The following is a 15371-nucleotide window of genomic DNA, read 5'->3' on the forward strand; positions in this document are numbered from 1 at the left end:
TGTTGTTCCATGTCCAGTTCTAACTAACTATTGCTTTTTGACCTGCATACAGATTTCTCAGGAGTCAGGCAAGGTGGTCCTATATTCCCATTTTTTTAAGAATTTTCCACAGTTTGTTGTGATCCACACAGTCAAAGGCTTTGGCATAGTCAATGAAGCAGAAGTAGTTGTTTTTCTGGAACTCTCTTGCTTTTTTGATGAGCCAACAGATGTTGGCAATTTGATCTCTGGTTCCTCTGCCTCTTCTAAAACCAGCTTGAACATCTGGAAGTTGACAATTCACGTATTGTTGAAGCCTGGCTTGGAGAATTTTGAGCTTTACTTTACTAGCGTGTGAGAGGAGTGCAATTGTGTGGTAGTTTGAGCATTCCTTAGTGTTGCCTTTCTTTGGGATTGGAATGCAGACTGACTTTTTCCAGTCCTGTGGCCACTGCTGAGTTCTCCAAATTTGCTGGCATATTGAGTGCAGCACTTTCACAGCATCATCTTTTAGGATTTGAAATAGCTCCACTGGAATTCCATCACCTCCACTAGTTTTGTTCGTAATGATGCTCCTAAGGCCCACTTGACTTCACATTCCAGGATGTCTGGCTCTAGGTGAATGATCACACCATTGTGATTATCTGGGTCATGAAGATCTTTTTTGTACACTTGTTCTGTATATTCTTGCCACCTCTTCTTAATATCTTCTGCTTCTGTTAGGTCCATACCATTCTGTCCTTTATTGAGCCCATCTTTGCATGAAATGTTCCCTTGGTATCTCTAATTTTCTTGAAGAGCTCTCTAGTCTTTTCCATTCTACTGTTTTCCTCTATTTCTTTGCATTGATCACCGAGGAAGGCTTTCTTATCTCTCCTTGCTATTCTTTGGAACTCTGCCTTCAAATGGGTATATTTTTCCTTTTCTCCTTTGCTTTTGGCTTCTCTTCTTTTCACAGCTATTTGTAAGGCCTACTCAGACAGCCATTTTGCCTTTTTTTTGCATTTCTTTTTCTTGGGGATTGGTCTCGATCCCTGTCTCCTGTACAATATCACGAACCTCTGTCTGTAGTTTATCGGGCACTCTGTCTATCAGATCTAGTCCCTTAAATCTATTTCTCACTTCCTCTGTATAATCGTAAGGGATTTGATTTAGGTCATACCTGAATGGTCTAGTTACTAAGGAGAAGGAAAAAGAAGGTAAGTAGGAAACAGGTGTCCTCCATGTTGGTCATAACCTCTTCCAGCACCACCTCTTCTCCATGGGTGAAATGTGGGTGAAGAGTGCAGCCGCATTTGGCAAATAGATGTGGCCTTGCTCTTCATGGAATGAGCAGGTGTGTGTAAGCTGGGCATGGCACTCAAATTCTGTCGATCCAGGAGTCCTGAGTTCTGCTGAGGGCTGAGGGCTTCATTTCCCTAAAGCTTCCCTTTCCTCTCCTCCCTTATTTCTGCATCACCTGATGGGCCCCACATCCATTCACAGGTCTCAGCTCTAAGTGTTCTTTGATCTCCATTTCAAAAGCAGAAAGAAGGAAACCTCTGCAATCCCAGTGCTCTATTTTGTTTAAAAATAGATGAAGTGTTCCTATTTTCTCCACCACTCTGGACTCTCCTGGGGTCTTAAATGGCAAATGTAAAAGCCTTTCTCTTTCCTTACTTCTAAGTAGAAGTAAGATTTCTACTTAGGTATTTTTACTACACTGAGAAAAAGACTCCCCACTGCCTCATTAAAACATGCAGCTGGGCCTTCCTCAGCTATTTACATAGCAGGGGATTGTTTTGAGTTCTTTTCCTTCCTGTTTAAAACAAATGTGCCAGTTCCTTACCCACACCGGGTACTTTCCCTAGGTTTCTAGTCCACACCTCAGCCACATCAGTTCTCCCATTTATTTCTACTCCTGGAAGTTTCTTCAAAAGACAGTTAAGCCCAGACAATTCTCTGCACTCTCTCAGATGTGTGGCATATGCAGACTTTCCTGAAATTGGAAGGTTCTGCCACATCCATTTTTACATCTCTAGTCATTACTGAGTAGGGCAGTGTTTTGAAAGATCACTTGGTACATTTTCCTTTTTTCTGTAATTTATTCTTTGCTTCTTCTTCCACCACCCATCAGCCACTCAGACTACTGAAACTTTGACTTAATGCCTAGATATGACCTAGGATTGGAAAAAAATGCATTGCTCATTTTCAGGTCTCAGTATAAACGTTGAATGTCCCTAGAACCCCACAGACCTGACAGTGAAGCTTTCAAAGAGAGCACATGGTTTTCTCACTACTCCTTAAACTGGACTCTTACTCACACACAAACCTGGAGAGTAGAGCAGAAAGGGAAGCGCAGAGCATGGATGATGCAGGATGGGCTGTTAGGGACATTCCTAACCACTCAGGAGGGACAAAGAACTTTCAGAGTTAGAGTGGTGCTGTGAGCAGTTTAGAAAGAACTGGATTGGGGTCAAGACACCTTGGCCAGGGCTTATCTGGTGGCTCAGTGGTACAGAATCCTCCTGCCAGTACAGGAGACATGGGTTCGATCCCCGGTCCGGGAAGATCCCATATGCTGTGCAGCAACTAAGCTCATGCACTGCAACTATTAAGCCTGAGCTCTAGAGCCAGGGAACTGCAACTTCAGAAGCCTCTGCACCCTACAGCCTGTGCCCTGCAACAAGAGAAACCACTGCAGTGAGAAGCCCTCACACTGCAACGAAGAGTCCGCCACTCGCCACAACTGAAGAAAAGCCAGTGCAGCAACAAAGACCCAGCACAGCCAAAAATAAATAAATAAAAATTCAAAATGCACACCTAGGCCTGCCTAGGAGCGAGGCAATAGCAACCCCAGGAAGGGCAATAAAGAAAACAGAAAAAAAGTAGTTATTTGAGAAGATGGAGCCTCCTGGGATTCCCAGACCAACAAGCAACATCAGGTAAAATAGCTCATTCCTCATCAAGTGTATAGGAGATCCAGATGTCCTCAGAGACCCAAAGGGTCTAGGGCCTAAGGAAGACCTGGGGTTACATGGAAAAGGAGTAGTATGTTTGGTTCTCATCACTAGGGAAGTGATCCTGGCCACCAGCTGTGGATGCCAGATTAGGCTCAAGGCCAGGTGGGTGCTGTGTCATTAATAGGACTGCCTTACCCCACTATCGGAGAAGGCAATGGCACCCCACTCCAGTACTCTTGCCTGGAGAATCCCATGGACCGAGGAGCCTGGTGGGCTGCAGTCCATGGGGTCGATAAGAGTCGGGCACAACTGAGCAACTTCACTTTCACTTTTCACTTTCTTGCTTTGGAAAAGGAAATGGCAACCCATTCCAGTATTCTTGCCTGGAGAATCCCAGGGATGGAGGAGCCTGTTGGGCTGCCATCTATGGGGTCGCACAGAGTCGGACACGACTGACATGACTTAGCAGCAGCAGCAGCAGCAGCAGCAGCAGCAACCCCACTATACTCATCAAAGTGAGAGAGACACAAAAGGCAAAGGCATGAGAAGGGAGAGGAATGAAATTGTGAAAGATTATTGCCCAAATTTCCATCCAATCTGGATGCGTATCCTTGAATGAAATATTGTATGGGTTCTGCTCTAAAATTTCCTGTATAAATATTAACATCTTTTTCCATTCCATCTTTTTTTTTTAACCTTCTCCCCATTCATACTTCAGTGTGAAAACTATCTTTAATCTCTGGTGTAAATGCAGGTTTAAATATAGACATGCCCTTGAACAGAACTCTGTGGATGCTCCCAGCCATTTTGGGGGCTCTCAGATCTGCATCTGTAGCATAACCAGACCCCTGAGTTTAACTGAAAAATTGGAGTAGAGGCCCTAGTGGCAGATTGGAGTTACCTCCCTGGCTGTTGACTAGAGAACTGTTCACACTGAGACATAATAATTTCCACCCTGTCCCATGAAGGTTGATGAGGAGGGGTTGGAGGAACTGTCTTCTTTGGACCTGCTCTTCTTAATGTGATGGGAATCACATGAGAAACACATGACATCTCCCAATGAGCCCCTTCTGAGGGTCTCCAGATGACCCATGGACCCTCCCACCTGGCGTCTGATGGCATCACCTTCATTGATGATCTGTTTAGCTGCAACAGCTGAGGAGAGGTGAATGGGATCCATGAAAATGCTTTCTGTTTCTGCATCTGAGACCATTGAGTACCTGAAAGAAGAGGATATCATGTGAGATGACTTAGAGCATCTGAATGGAAGGTAATCTTTTTAGACAAGAAACCTAGATCCGATTATAGCCATGAGTGGCAAACAATGAGAGATAAAAGGAATGCCTTCTTAAGAATGCAGACCACTGGGTATGCTATGGCTTAGTCACCTACTTATTTTTAGACTAGAATTGATGCCTTGATATGTGATGACGTGGTAGTCTGGGTTGTGGAGGGAAGAGACTGGGGGGAACCTACACTAATGTGGCTCCACTTTCTCTGTGTGTTCCTACCCTTGGATGTACTGCTGCTCCTTTTTCTTTTCCTGTCCCTGCCTCTCTGTTACCATTACGATCAGATGTCCCTACCTGTGCTTCTACCAGGGTTCTGCTAGATTGTTGGGCTGGGTAGGCTGCCACCACTCCCTCCATGCACCGTATCTTCTGCCTGCTTAAAGGCATGGGCTGATGAAGAAGGGCTGGCACAGCACCAAGGGAAGTGTGAAGACGTGATAAACTGCACAGTCCTGATTCTGAATACAAGAAATCCAGGATCTTCCTAAGTCCAGGGAAGCAATAGAGTCACTTAGGTATATGTTAGTTTTCTGGAAAGAATTCAGCAGAGGTGTCCAAAGGGATCTTTGAGGAATATGGTGAATCAAGGGCAGAAACAAGGCTTAGGACATATAATAGTGGGTCCCTGGAAAAGGTGACAACCCACTCCAGTATTCTTGGCCAGAAAATCCCATGGACAGAGGAGCCTGGTGGGCTACAGTCATGGGGTCACACATACATGCATAGTGGTGGGTTCCCTCCTCTCTGATGGGTTCTTCTCTTTTCCAGGTGTCATGGTGAGCTCTGGGTCTTTTTCACTTAGTCTTTCCTTTCCTTTATATCTACAGAGGATTTTTTTTTTAAGTGAGAAGGCTTAATGGATACCATTTCCCCACAAAAATTCCATCATGCCTCATTTGTTTTATAGTCAAACCCTCCCTCTACCTCACCCCCTGGCAATCACCAATCTGTTTTCTGTCCCTAAGTGTGGCCTTTTCCAGAAGGTTAAATAAATGTGATAATATAGTAGTCTTTTTGATATGGTTTATTTCACTTAGCAAAATGAATCTGAGTCATCTAATCTATTGCAATAATAGAATAATAATAATAATAGAGTCAATAAGTTGTTCCTTCTTATTGCTGAATAATATTTCATTTCTTAGGCACTGCAGGCTATTGCTGCCATCGCTGTCACACTGCCTGAGTGAAGACGGTGTATTCCATAGGAAAGTATGATACACTTACTGCTGATGTGGTGATACTTTGGATTCTGGTTTTCTTCCTCAATCTGCCTGCTACTATTTACTTTTCAGAATCCTGAAACAGTTGCTGTATCCTTCTGTCCAGGTTTTATAAGGGCAATCCATGGGAGAGTCTGGGTGAAGGGTGTGTTTGCCATCTTTTCCAGAACTGGAAACTTGTACTTTATCTTTTTGATTTTAAAAGTCTGAAGTCAATATGTTTCCTGACTCTTATAATTGACCTATTTTCTCTCTGTGGAAACCAACAGGGTCTCTTTTAGTTTGCAATGTTTAGAAATTTCCTGGTGATGTTCCTTTTTTGGTATTAGTTCTAGAAGGTCTTGTAGGTGATATCCTTTTCATCATAGGGGACTGAGATGCAAAAGTAGGAAGTCAAGAGATACTTGGAGTAACAGACAAATTTCACCTTGGAGTACAAAATGAAGCAGGGCATAGGCTAACAGAGTTTTGCCAAGAGAACACACTGGTCATAGCAAAGACCCTCTTCCAACAACACAAGAGAAGACTCTACACATGGATATCATCAGATGGTCAATATCGAAATCAGATTGATTATGTTCTTTGCAGCCAAAGATGGAAAAGCTCTATACAATCAGCAAAAACAAGACCAGGAGCTGACTGTGGCTCAGATTGTGAACTTCTTATTGCCAAATGCAAACTTAAATTGAAGAAAGTAGGGAAAACCACTAGCTTATTCAGGTATGACTTAAATCAAATCCCTTAAAATTTTGCAGTGGAAGTGACAAATAGATTCAAGGGATTAGATCTGATAGAGTTCCTGAAGAACTATGGACGGAGGTTCATAACATTGTAAGGGGGCAGTGATCAAAATCATCCCCAAGAAAAACAAATGCAAAAGGTAAAATGGCTGTGTGAGGAGGCATTACAAATAGCTGAGAAAAGAAAAGAAGTGAAAGGAAAAGTAAAGATAAATCCATCTGAATGCAGAGTTTCAAAGAATAGCAAGGAGATAAGAAAGCCTTCCTAAGTGAAAAATGAAATTGAAATTTGCTCAGTTGTGTCTGACTCTTTGTGACCCCATGGGATTTTCCAGGCCAGAATACTGGAGTGAGTAGCCATTTCCTTCTTCAGGGGATCTTCCCAACCCAGGGGTCAAACACAGATCTCCCACAATGCAGGATGATTTTTTACCATCTGAGCCACCAGGAAAGCCCCTTCCTAAGTGATCAGTGCAAAGACATAGAGGAAAACAACAGAGTGGGAAAGCCTAGAGATCTCTTCAAGAAAATTAAAGATATCAAGGGAACATGTCATACAAAGATGGGCACAATAAAGGACAGAAATGGTATGGTCCTAACAGAAGTGGAAGATATTAGGAAGAGGTGGCAAGAATACATAGAAGAACTGTACAAAAAAGACCTTCATGACCCAGATAACCGTGTTGGTGTGATCACTCACCTAGAGCCAGATATCCTGGAGTGTAAAGTCAACTGGACCTTAGGAAGCATCATTGAGAACAAAGCTAGTGGAGGTGATAGAATTCCAGCTGAGCTATTTCAAATCCTAAAAGATGATGCTGTTAAAATGCTGTACTCAATATGCCAGCAAATTTGGAAAACTCTGCAGTGGCCACAGGACAGGAAAAGGTCAGTTTTCATCCCAATCTCAAAGAAAGGCAATGCCAAAGAATGTTCAAACTGCTAAACAATTGCACACATCTCACACACTAGCAAAGTAATGCTCAAAATTCTCCAAGCCAGGCTTCAATAGTATGTGAACTGAGAACTTCCATATGTTCAAGCTGGAATTAGAAACGGCAAAAGTACTAGAGATCAAATTGCCAATAACTGTTGGATGATAGAAAATGCAAAAGAATTCCAGAAAAACATCTACTTCTGCTTCATTGACTACACTAAAGCCTTTGACTATGTGGATCACAATGAACTGTGGAAAATTTTTCAAGAGATGGGAATACCAGACCACCTTACCTGCCTTCTGTGAAACCTGTATGCAGGTCAAGAACCAACAGTTAGAACCAGACCTGGAACAACAGATTGGTTCCAAATTGGGAAAGGAGGATGTCAAGGCTGTATATTGTCACTCATCTTATTTAACTTTATATACAGAGTACATCATGCAAAACGCTGGGCTGGATGAAGCATAAGCTGGAATCAAGATTACAGGGAGAAATATCAATAACCTCAGATATGCAGATGACACCACCCTTATCATAGAAAGCGAAGAGGAACTAAAGAGCCTCTTGATGAAAGTGAAAAAAAGAGTCAAAAAGTTGGTTTAAAATTCAACATTCAAAAAATTAAGATCATGGAATCTAGTCCCATCACTTCATGGCAAGTAGATGGAGAAACAATGTAAACAGTGCCAGATTTTATTTTCTTGGGCCCCAAGATCACTTCAGATGGAGTGATCTCAGCCATGAAATTAAAAGGTGCTTGCTCCTTGGAAGAAGACTTATGACAAACCTAGACAGCATATTAAAAAGCAGAGATATTACTTTGCCAACAAAGGTCCATCTAGTCAAAGCTACGGTTTTTCTAGTAGTCATGTATGGATGTGAGAGTTGGACTATAAAGATGGTTGAGCACCAAAGAATTGATGCTTTTGAACTGTGGTGTTGGAGAAGACTCTTTAGAGCCCCTTGGACTTCAAGGAGATCAAACCAGTCAATCCTAAAGGAAATAAGTCCTAAATATTCATTGGAAGGATTGATGCTGAAGCTGAAGCTCCAATACTTTGACCACTTGATGTGAAGAGCTGATTCACTGGAAAAGACCCTGATGCCGGGAAAGATTGAGGGCAGGAGGAAAAGGGGCTGACAGAGGATGAGATGGTTGGATGGTATCACCAACTCAATGGACATGAGTTTGAGCAAGCTTGGGGAGTTGATGATGGACAGGGAAGCCTGGCGTCTTGCAGTCCATGGGGTCATGAAGAGTCGGACACGACTGAGTGAACAACAACAAAATTATATTCCTTGGTCAATGTTAATCCAATGTGTTGGTTATGGATACCATTTTGAGTGCCTTTTATGAATTTGTAATAATCCTGACAAAATAGGTTTTATTTTTCATGCTTTAAGATGAGGAAATTGTGGCATAGAGAGGTTAAAAAAATTGCCCCAAACAGTAAATAAGTGGGATAGCTAAGTTGCAAACATAGAACAGTCCTGCTCTGAGTCCACTCTTCAGTCCACTGCAATGCATGGATACCATTTTGATTGGAAAGGGGAGGTGAATTGGCTGGTGGAGAAACCCCAGCTGGATCCCCAGGCCCAACATAGACTTTGACGCAGAAAATACTTAAAGAATACTTGTTGAAAGCATGGATGGATGGTTGCATGGATTTGGTTGAGTTGAGCTGAGTCCAGCTGAACTGAACGGAGCTAAGTTGTGCTAAGTTTAGCTGAATTGATTAGCAGAACAATTACCTTGTAGTAGACGCCCACGTTGGATTTCCCACTTGGGAGAATGATGTAATCAGAGCCAGCAAAGATATGAAGAAAGAAATGTCTTCGACAGAAGAAAGGAGTAGCTAATGTCTCTACCCAGGATGTGGCTAAATCTGTCCATGCAGGTCAGCACAATGTGGCATCATCACTGGTAGTTCCTGAGGGATTTCCAAGAGCAACTGTGATGGATTATTCCCAAGTATAACTTGTGACCAGAAGATGCATTTCAAATAAGCGTAACCGGGGAGTAAGTGTGACTATTAAGAGTGAAATTTGTGAGACATTAATATCATCCTGGATGCCAGAACTAGAGAGGCTTTTTGAGATCTCTGTGCTTTGTAAAGATAATAAAGAGTAGAACACCCAGCGGGTTGTACACAAGCTGTAAATGTACAGATTTGTTGTTATTCAGTCGCTGAGTCATGTCTGACTCTTTACGACCCCATGAACTGTAGCACACCAGGCTTCCCTGTCCTTCACTATCTCCCAGAGTTGGCTCAAACTCATGTCCATTGAGTCAATGATGCTATCCACCCATCTCATTTTCTGTCACCCCCTTCTCCTCCCACCTTCAATCTTTCCCAGTATCTTTTCCAATGAGTCAGCTCTTCACATCAGGTGGCCAAAGTATTGGAGCTTCAGCTTCAGCATCAGTCCTTCCAATGAATACTCAGGGTTGATGTCCTTTACAATTGACTGGTTTTATCTCCTTGCTGTTCAAGAGACTCTCAGGAGTTCTCCAGCACCACAGTTCAAAAGCATCAATTCTTTGGCACTCTGCCTTCCTTATGGTCCAGCTCTCACACCCATACATGACTACTGGAAAAACCATAGCTCTGACTATATGGACCTTTGTCATACAGATTAAACAGTCATTTTTATCCCTGTACCTTCAGCACATGGAAGATGAGTGACCAGACAGGTTTTGATGACTGCATGGATGGTGAGTGGACAGATGGGTAGATGGATGAACACATGGGTGACTGGCTGAATGGACGGAATTCTCGGCAGCCGGCAGGGTGTCCACATACCACCTTGGTGATCAAACTTGATAGTCTCCATGGTCCTGCAGTCTCTGGTCTCTTTCTACTCTCCAGCCTCAGCTTGTGCTGGCTTCCCTTGGGCTCACTTCTTTCCAGTACACTGATTATCTAGGCTTTCCATCCTCACCAATTTTCCTTTTGTCCAGGCATTTTGCCAAAGCCAATTTTCACTGCCTGGATAATCAGTCCTCCCCCTCCTCACTGATCTTTCAGGTCTTAGTTTAATCATCATTTCACTAGGGAAGTTTTCCCTGTTTTCCACCTCTCATTGCACCATACACCTTTTCTTTGAGGCACTTCTATTAATGTAACTTTACATTTATTTATAAAATAATTTGATAAATTGTTTCCTTTAAAAGACCATACCCTCTGTGAGGCAGAGACAACACCTTCTTTATTAGACTCATTAAACCACATCTGTGGCAAAATAGTCTTAGTGCTGTTAGAGTATTTTGTGAGCTGTTAGGTTCCCAGAATCTAGTTTAATGTCTGATTAATAGATATTTTCTGATTCGCTGACTGACTGAATTTGTCCTCAGGGAAGTACCATATTTAAGGGACTGTGGCAGGTACAATAGCTACAACACAATGGTATTTTCAAAGTATTGGCTACGGGCTCATCATTTTACTGGGATGCAAACCCAGGAGCAAACCCAGGAGCAAACCCAGAGTGCTGGCTATCTTGTGTCCATGCTCATTCTCAGCTCTTCTGAGGTCAAGATGTGTACATCTTGGAGGCCTATATTGGCAGTTAGAAATTCTTTTCTTATGGTGGCCCCAGATCCGTGACGCCCCCCACATAGAGGGAGTCTTTGTCCCCCTCCCTTGCATCTTGGTGGTTTCTGTGACTGTTCTCACATAGACTATGGTGGGAGTGACACTACAATGTTTCAATCTGAACCTTAAGGGTAGCTCCTGGCTCTTGGTGTTCTCTCTTCAGAAGCCCTGAGCTTCCATATTAGAAGTCAAATGACCTCAACCACCCCAAAGCCACCAAGCTAGAAAAGCTATTGACCAACACTCTCTGCCAAGCTCCTAACCAACATTCAGCCATGTGGGTGAGCCTTCTAGAGGAACATCCTTCACCTCTTGGGCCACTCCAGCTGACACCATGTGAAACACAGAGAAGCTGCCCCATCCTGTCCAAATCCCTACCCATAGAAAGAAGACCAAAAAAAAAAAAATTATGTCTTAAGTCATAACATTTTGGGGAAATCTGTCAGACTGCAGGAGATGACAGCAACAACACCATTTCAAGGATTAAGTAAGTAGTGAATTTTGAGCAAATGCCAAGGCATTCTTCTCCCTGATAGTAATACAGAACCTAGTAAATATCAGTGGCTGACCTCAATTTGTTGCAGTTGGGAGGCAACAATAAAATAAGACCAATATGAGAGTAAGACCTAACACTGTTCCAGACCCTGGTGATATTTTGGGCCCAAGACTCAGGGCAGTCTAAGTTTTTTTAAAAAATTGGAATGTAATTGCTTTACAATGTTTGTTTCTGCTACAACAAAGTGAATTAGCTGTATGTATATGAATTAGCTGCCTAGAGGAGCTATTCCACGTTCAAGGTCAGAAGGGGTGGCAGTGAGGAGATACCCCTCATCCAAGGTAAGGAGCAGCAGCTGCACTTTGCTGGAGCAGCCGTGAAGAGATACCCCATGTCCAAGGTAAGAGAAACCCAAGTAAGATGGTAGGTGTTGCAAGAGGGTATCAGAGGGCAGACACACTGAAACCATACTCACAGAAAACTAGTCAATCTAATCACACTAGGACCACAGCCTTGTCTAACTCAATGAAACTAAGCCATGCCCATGGGGCCACCCAAGATGGGCGAGTCATGGTGGAGAGATCTGACAGAATGTGGTCCACTGGAGAAGGGAATGGCAAACCACTTCTGTATTCTTGCCTTGAGAACCCCATGAACAGGATGACAAGGCAAAACGATAGGATACTGAAAGAGGAACTCCCCAGGTCGGTAGGTGCCCAATATGCTACTGGAGATCAGTGGAGAAATAACTCCAGAAAGAATGAAGGGATGGGGCCAAAGCAAAAAGAATACCCAGCTGTGGATGTGACTGGTGATAGAAGAAAGGTCCGATGCTGTACAGAGCAATATTGCATAGGAACCTGGAATGTTAGGTCTATGAATCAAGGCAAATTGGAAGTGGTCAAACAGGAGATGGCAAGAGTGAATGTCGACATTCTAGGAATCAGCGAACTGAAATGGACTGGAATGGGTGAATTTAACTCAGATGACCATTGTATCTACTACTGCGGGCAGGAATCCCTCAGAAGAAATGGAGTGGCCATCATGGTCAACAAAAGAGTTCAAAATGCAGTACTTGGATGCAATCTCAAAAACGACAGAATGATCTCTGTTCATTTCCAAGGCAAACCATTCAATATCACAGTAATCCAAGTCTATGCCCCAACCAGTAACACTGAAGAAGCTGAAGTTGAATGGTTCTATGAAGACCTACAAGACCTTTTAGAACTAACACCCAAAAAAGATGTCCTTTTCATTATAGGGGACTGGAATGCAAAAGTAGGAAGTCAAGAAACACATGGAGTTAACAGGCAAATTTGGCCTTGGAATACAGAATGAAGCAGGGCAAAGGCTAATAGAGTTTTGCCAAGAAAATGCACTGGTCATAGCAAACACCCTCTTCCAACAACACAAGAGAAGACTCTACACATGGACATCACCAGATGGCCAATACCAAAATCAGATTGATTATATACTTTGCAGCCAAAGATGGAGAAGATCTATACAGTCAACAAAAACAAGACCAGGAGCTGACTGTGGCTCAGATCATGAACTCCTTATTGCCAAATTCAGACTGAAATTAAAGAAAGTAGGGAAAACCACTAGACCATTCAGGTATGACCTAAATCAAATCCCTTATGATTATACAGTGGAAGTGAGAAATAGATTTAGGGGCCTAGATCTGGTAGATAGAGTGCCTGATGAAATATGGACTGAGGTTCGTGACATTGTACAGGAGACAAGGATCAAGACCATCCCCATGGAAAAGAAATGCAAAACAGCAAAATGGCTGTCTGGGGAGGCCTTACAAATAGCTGTGAATAGAAGAGAAGCAAAAAGCAAAGGAGAAAAGGAAAGATATAAGCATCTGAATGCAGAGTTTCAAAGAATAGCAAGAAGAGATAAGAAAGCCTTCCTCAGCAATCAATGCAAAGAAATAGAGGAAAACAACAGAATGGGAAAGACTAGTGATCTCTTCAAGAAAATTAGAGATACCAAGGGAACATTTCATGCAAAGATGGGCTCGATAAAGGACAGAAATGGTATGGACCTAACAGAAGCAGAAGATATTAAGAAGAGGTGGCAAGAATATACAGAACAACTGTACAAAAAAGATCTTCATGACCCAGATAATCACGATGGTGTGATCACTTACCTAGACCCAGACATCCTGTAATATGAAGTCAAGTGGGCCTTAGAAAGCATCACTACGAACAAAGCTAGTAGGGGTGATGGAATCCCAGTTGAGCTATTTCAAATCCTGAAAGATGATACTGTGAAAGTGCTGCACTCAATATGCCAGCAAATTTGGAAAACTCAGCACTGGCCACAGGACTGGAAAAGGTCAGTTTTTATTCTAATCCCAAAGAAAGGCAATGCCAAAGAATGCTCAAACTACTGCACAATTGCACTCATCTCACACGCTAGTCAAGTAATGCTCAAAATTCTCCAAGCCAGGCTTCAGCAATACGTGAACCGTGAATTTCCTGATGTTCAAACTGGTTTTAGAAAAGGCAGAGGAACCAGAGATCAAATTGTCAACATCCGCTGGATCACTGAAAAAGCAAGAGTTCCAGAAAAACATTTATTTCTGCTTTGATTGTGTGGATCACAATAAACTGTGGACAATTCTTCAAGAGTTGGGAATACCAGACCACCTGACCTGCCTCTTGAGAAATTTGTATGCAGGTCAGGAAGCAACAGTTAGAACTGGACATGGAACAACAGACTGGTTCCAAATTGGAAAAGGAGTATGTCAAGGCTGTGTATTGTCACCCTGCTTATTTAACTTATATGCAGAGTACATCATGCAAAATGTTGGGCTAGCAGAAACACAAGCTGGAATCAAGATTGCCAGGAGAAATATCAATAACCTCAGATATGCAGATGACACCACCCTTATGGCAGAAAGTGAAGAGGAACTCAAAAGCCTCTTGATGAAGGTGAAAGAGAAGAGTGAAAACATTGTCTTAAAACTCAACATTCAGAAAACGAAGATCATGGCATCTGGTCCCATCAGTTCACAGGAAATAGATGGGGAAACAGTGGAAACAATGTCAGACTTTATTTTTGGGGGGTCCAAAAATCACTGCAGATGGTGACTGCAGCCATGAAATTAAAAGACGTTTACTCCTTGGAAGAAAAGTTATGACCAACCTAGATAGCATACTGAAAAGCAGAGACATTACTTTGCCAACAAAGGTCCGTCTAGTCAAGGCTATGGTTTTTCCAGTGGTCATGTATGGATGTGAGAGTTGGACTGTGAAGAAGGCTGAGCGCCAAAGAATTGATGCTTTTGAACTGTGGTGTTGGAGAAGACTCTTTAGAGTCCCTTGGACTGCAAGCAGATCCAACCAGTCCATTCTGAAGGAGATCAACCCTGAGATTTCTTTGGAAGGAATGATGCTCAAGCTGAAACTCCAGTACTTTGACCACCTCATGCGAAGAGTTGACTCATTGGAAAAGACTCTGATGGTGGGAGGGATTGGGGGCAGGAGGAGAAGGGGACGACAGAGGATGAGATGGCTGGATGGCATCACTGACTCGATGGATGTGAGTCTGAGTGAAGTCTGGGAGTTGGTGATGGACAGGGAGGCCTGGCGTGCTTCGAATCATGGGGTCCCAAAGAGTTGGACACGACTGAGCAACTGAACTGAACTGAACTGATGTACTGTGTCCCTTCCTTCTTGATCCTTCCTCCCACCCCACCCGCATCCCACCCCTCTGGTCATCACAGAGCCGAGCTTCCTGTGCTGTACCGCTGCTTCTTACCAGATATCTGTTTTACACATAATCGTTTGTGTGAATGTTGTCCTAGGCTCCCTTCCCCCCGTATGTCCACATCTGCTCTCTACATCTGCATCTAAATCCCTGCCCCGCAAATGGGTTCATCTGGAGCTGGAGGAATCAGGCTCCTTGACTTCAGACTATAATATAAAGCTACAGTCATCAAGACAGTATGGCACTGGCACCAAAACAGAAATGCAGACCAATGGAACAGGACAGATAGCCCAGAGATAAACCCATGCACCTACGGCCATCTTATCTTTGACAAAGAAGGCAAGAATATACAATGGGGAAAAGACAGCCTCTTCAATAAATCGTGCTGCAAAAACTGGACAGCTACAGGTAAAGGAATGAAATTAGAACACTTCCTAACACCATACATAAA

The 15371-nt window shown here is 43.0% G+C and overlaps 1 protein-coding gene across 1 annotated transcript in view; it reads right to left on the reverse strand.

Annotated features, from left to right (window-relative positions):
- Positions 1-15371, reverse strand: part of DUSP27 (dual specificity phosphatase 27, atypical) — a 70704-nt gene that overhangs the window by 36369 nt on the left and 18964 nt on the right. The window contains exon 3 of the mRNA XM_027526639.1: positions 4047-4141. Coding sequence (XP_027382440.1) covers positions 4047-4141 — 95 coding nt within the window. The remainder of the gene's footprint in view (positions 1-4046; positions 4142-15371) is intronic.

This window comes from Bos indicus x Bos taurus, chromosome 3, assembly GCF_003369695.1.
Source record: "Bos indicus x Bos taurus breed Angus x Brahman F1 hybrid chromosome 3, Bos_hybrid_MaternalHap_v2.0, whole genome shotgun sequence".
Lineage (NCBI taxonomy): Eukaryota > Metazoa > Chordata > Mammalia > Artiodactyla > Bovidae > Bos > Bos indicus x Bos taurus.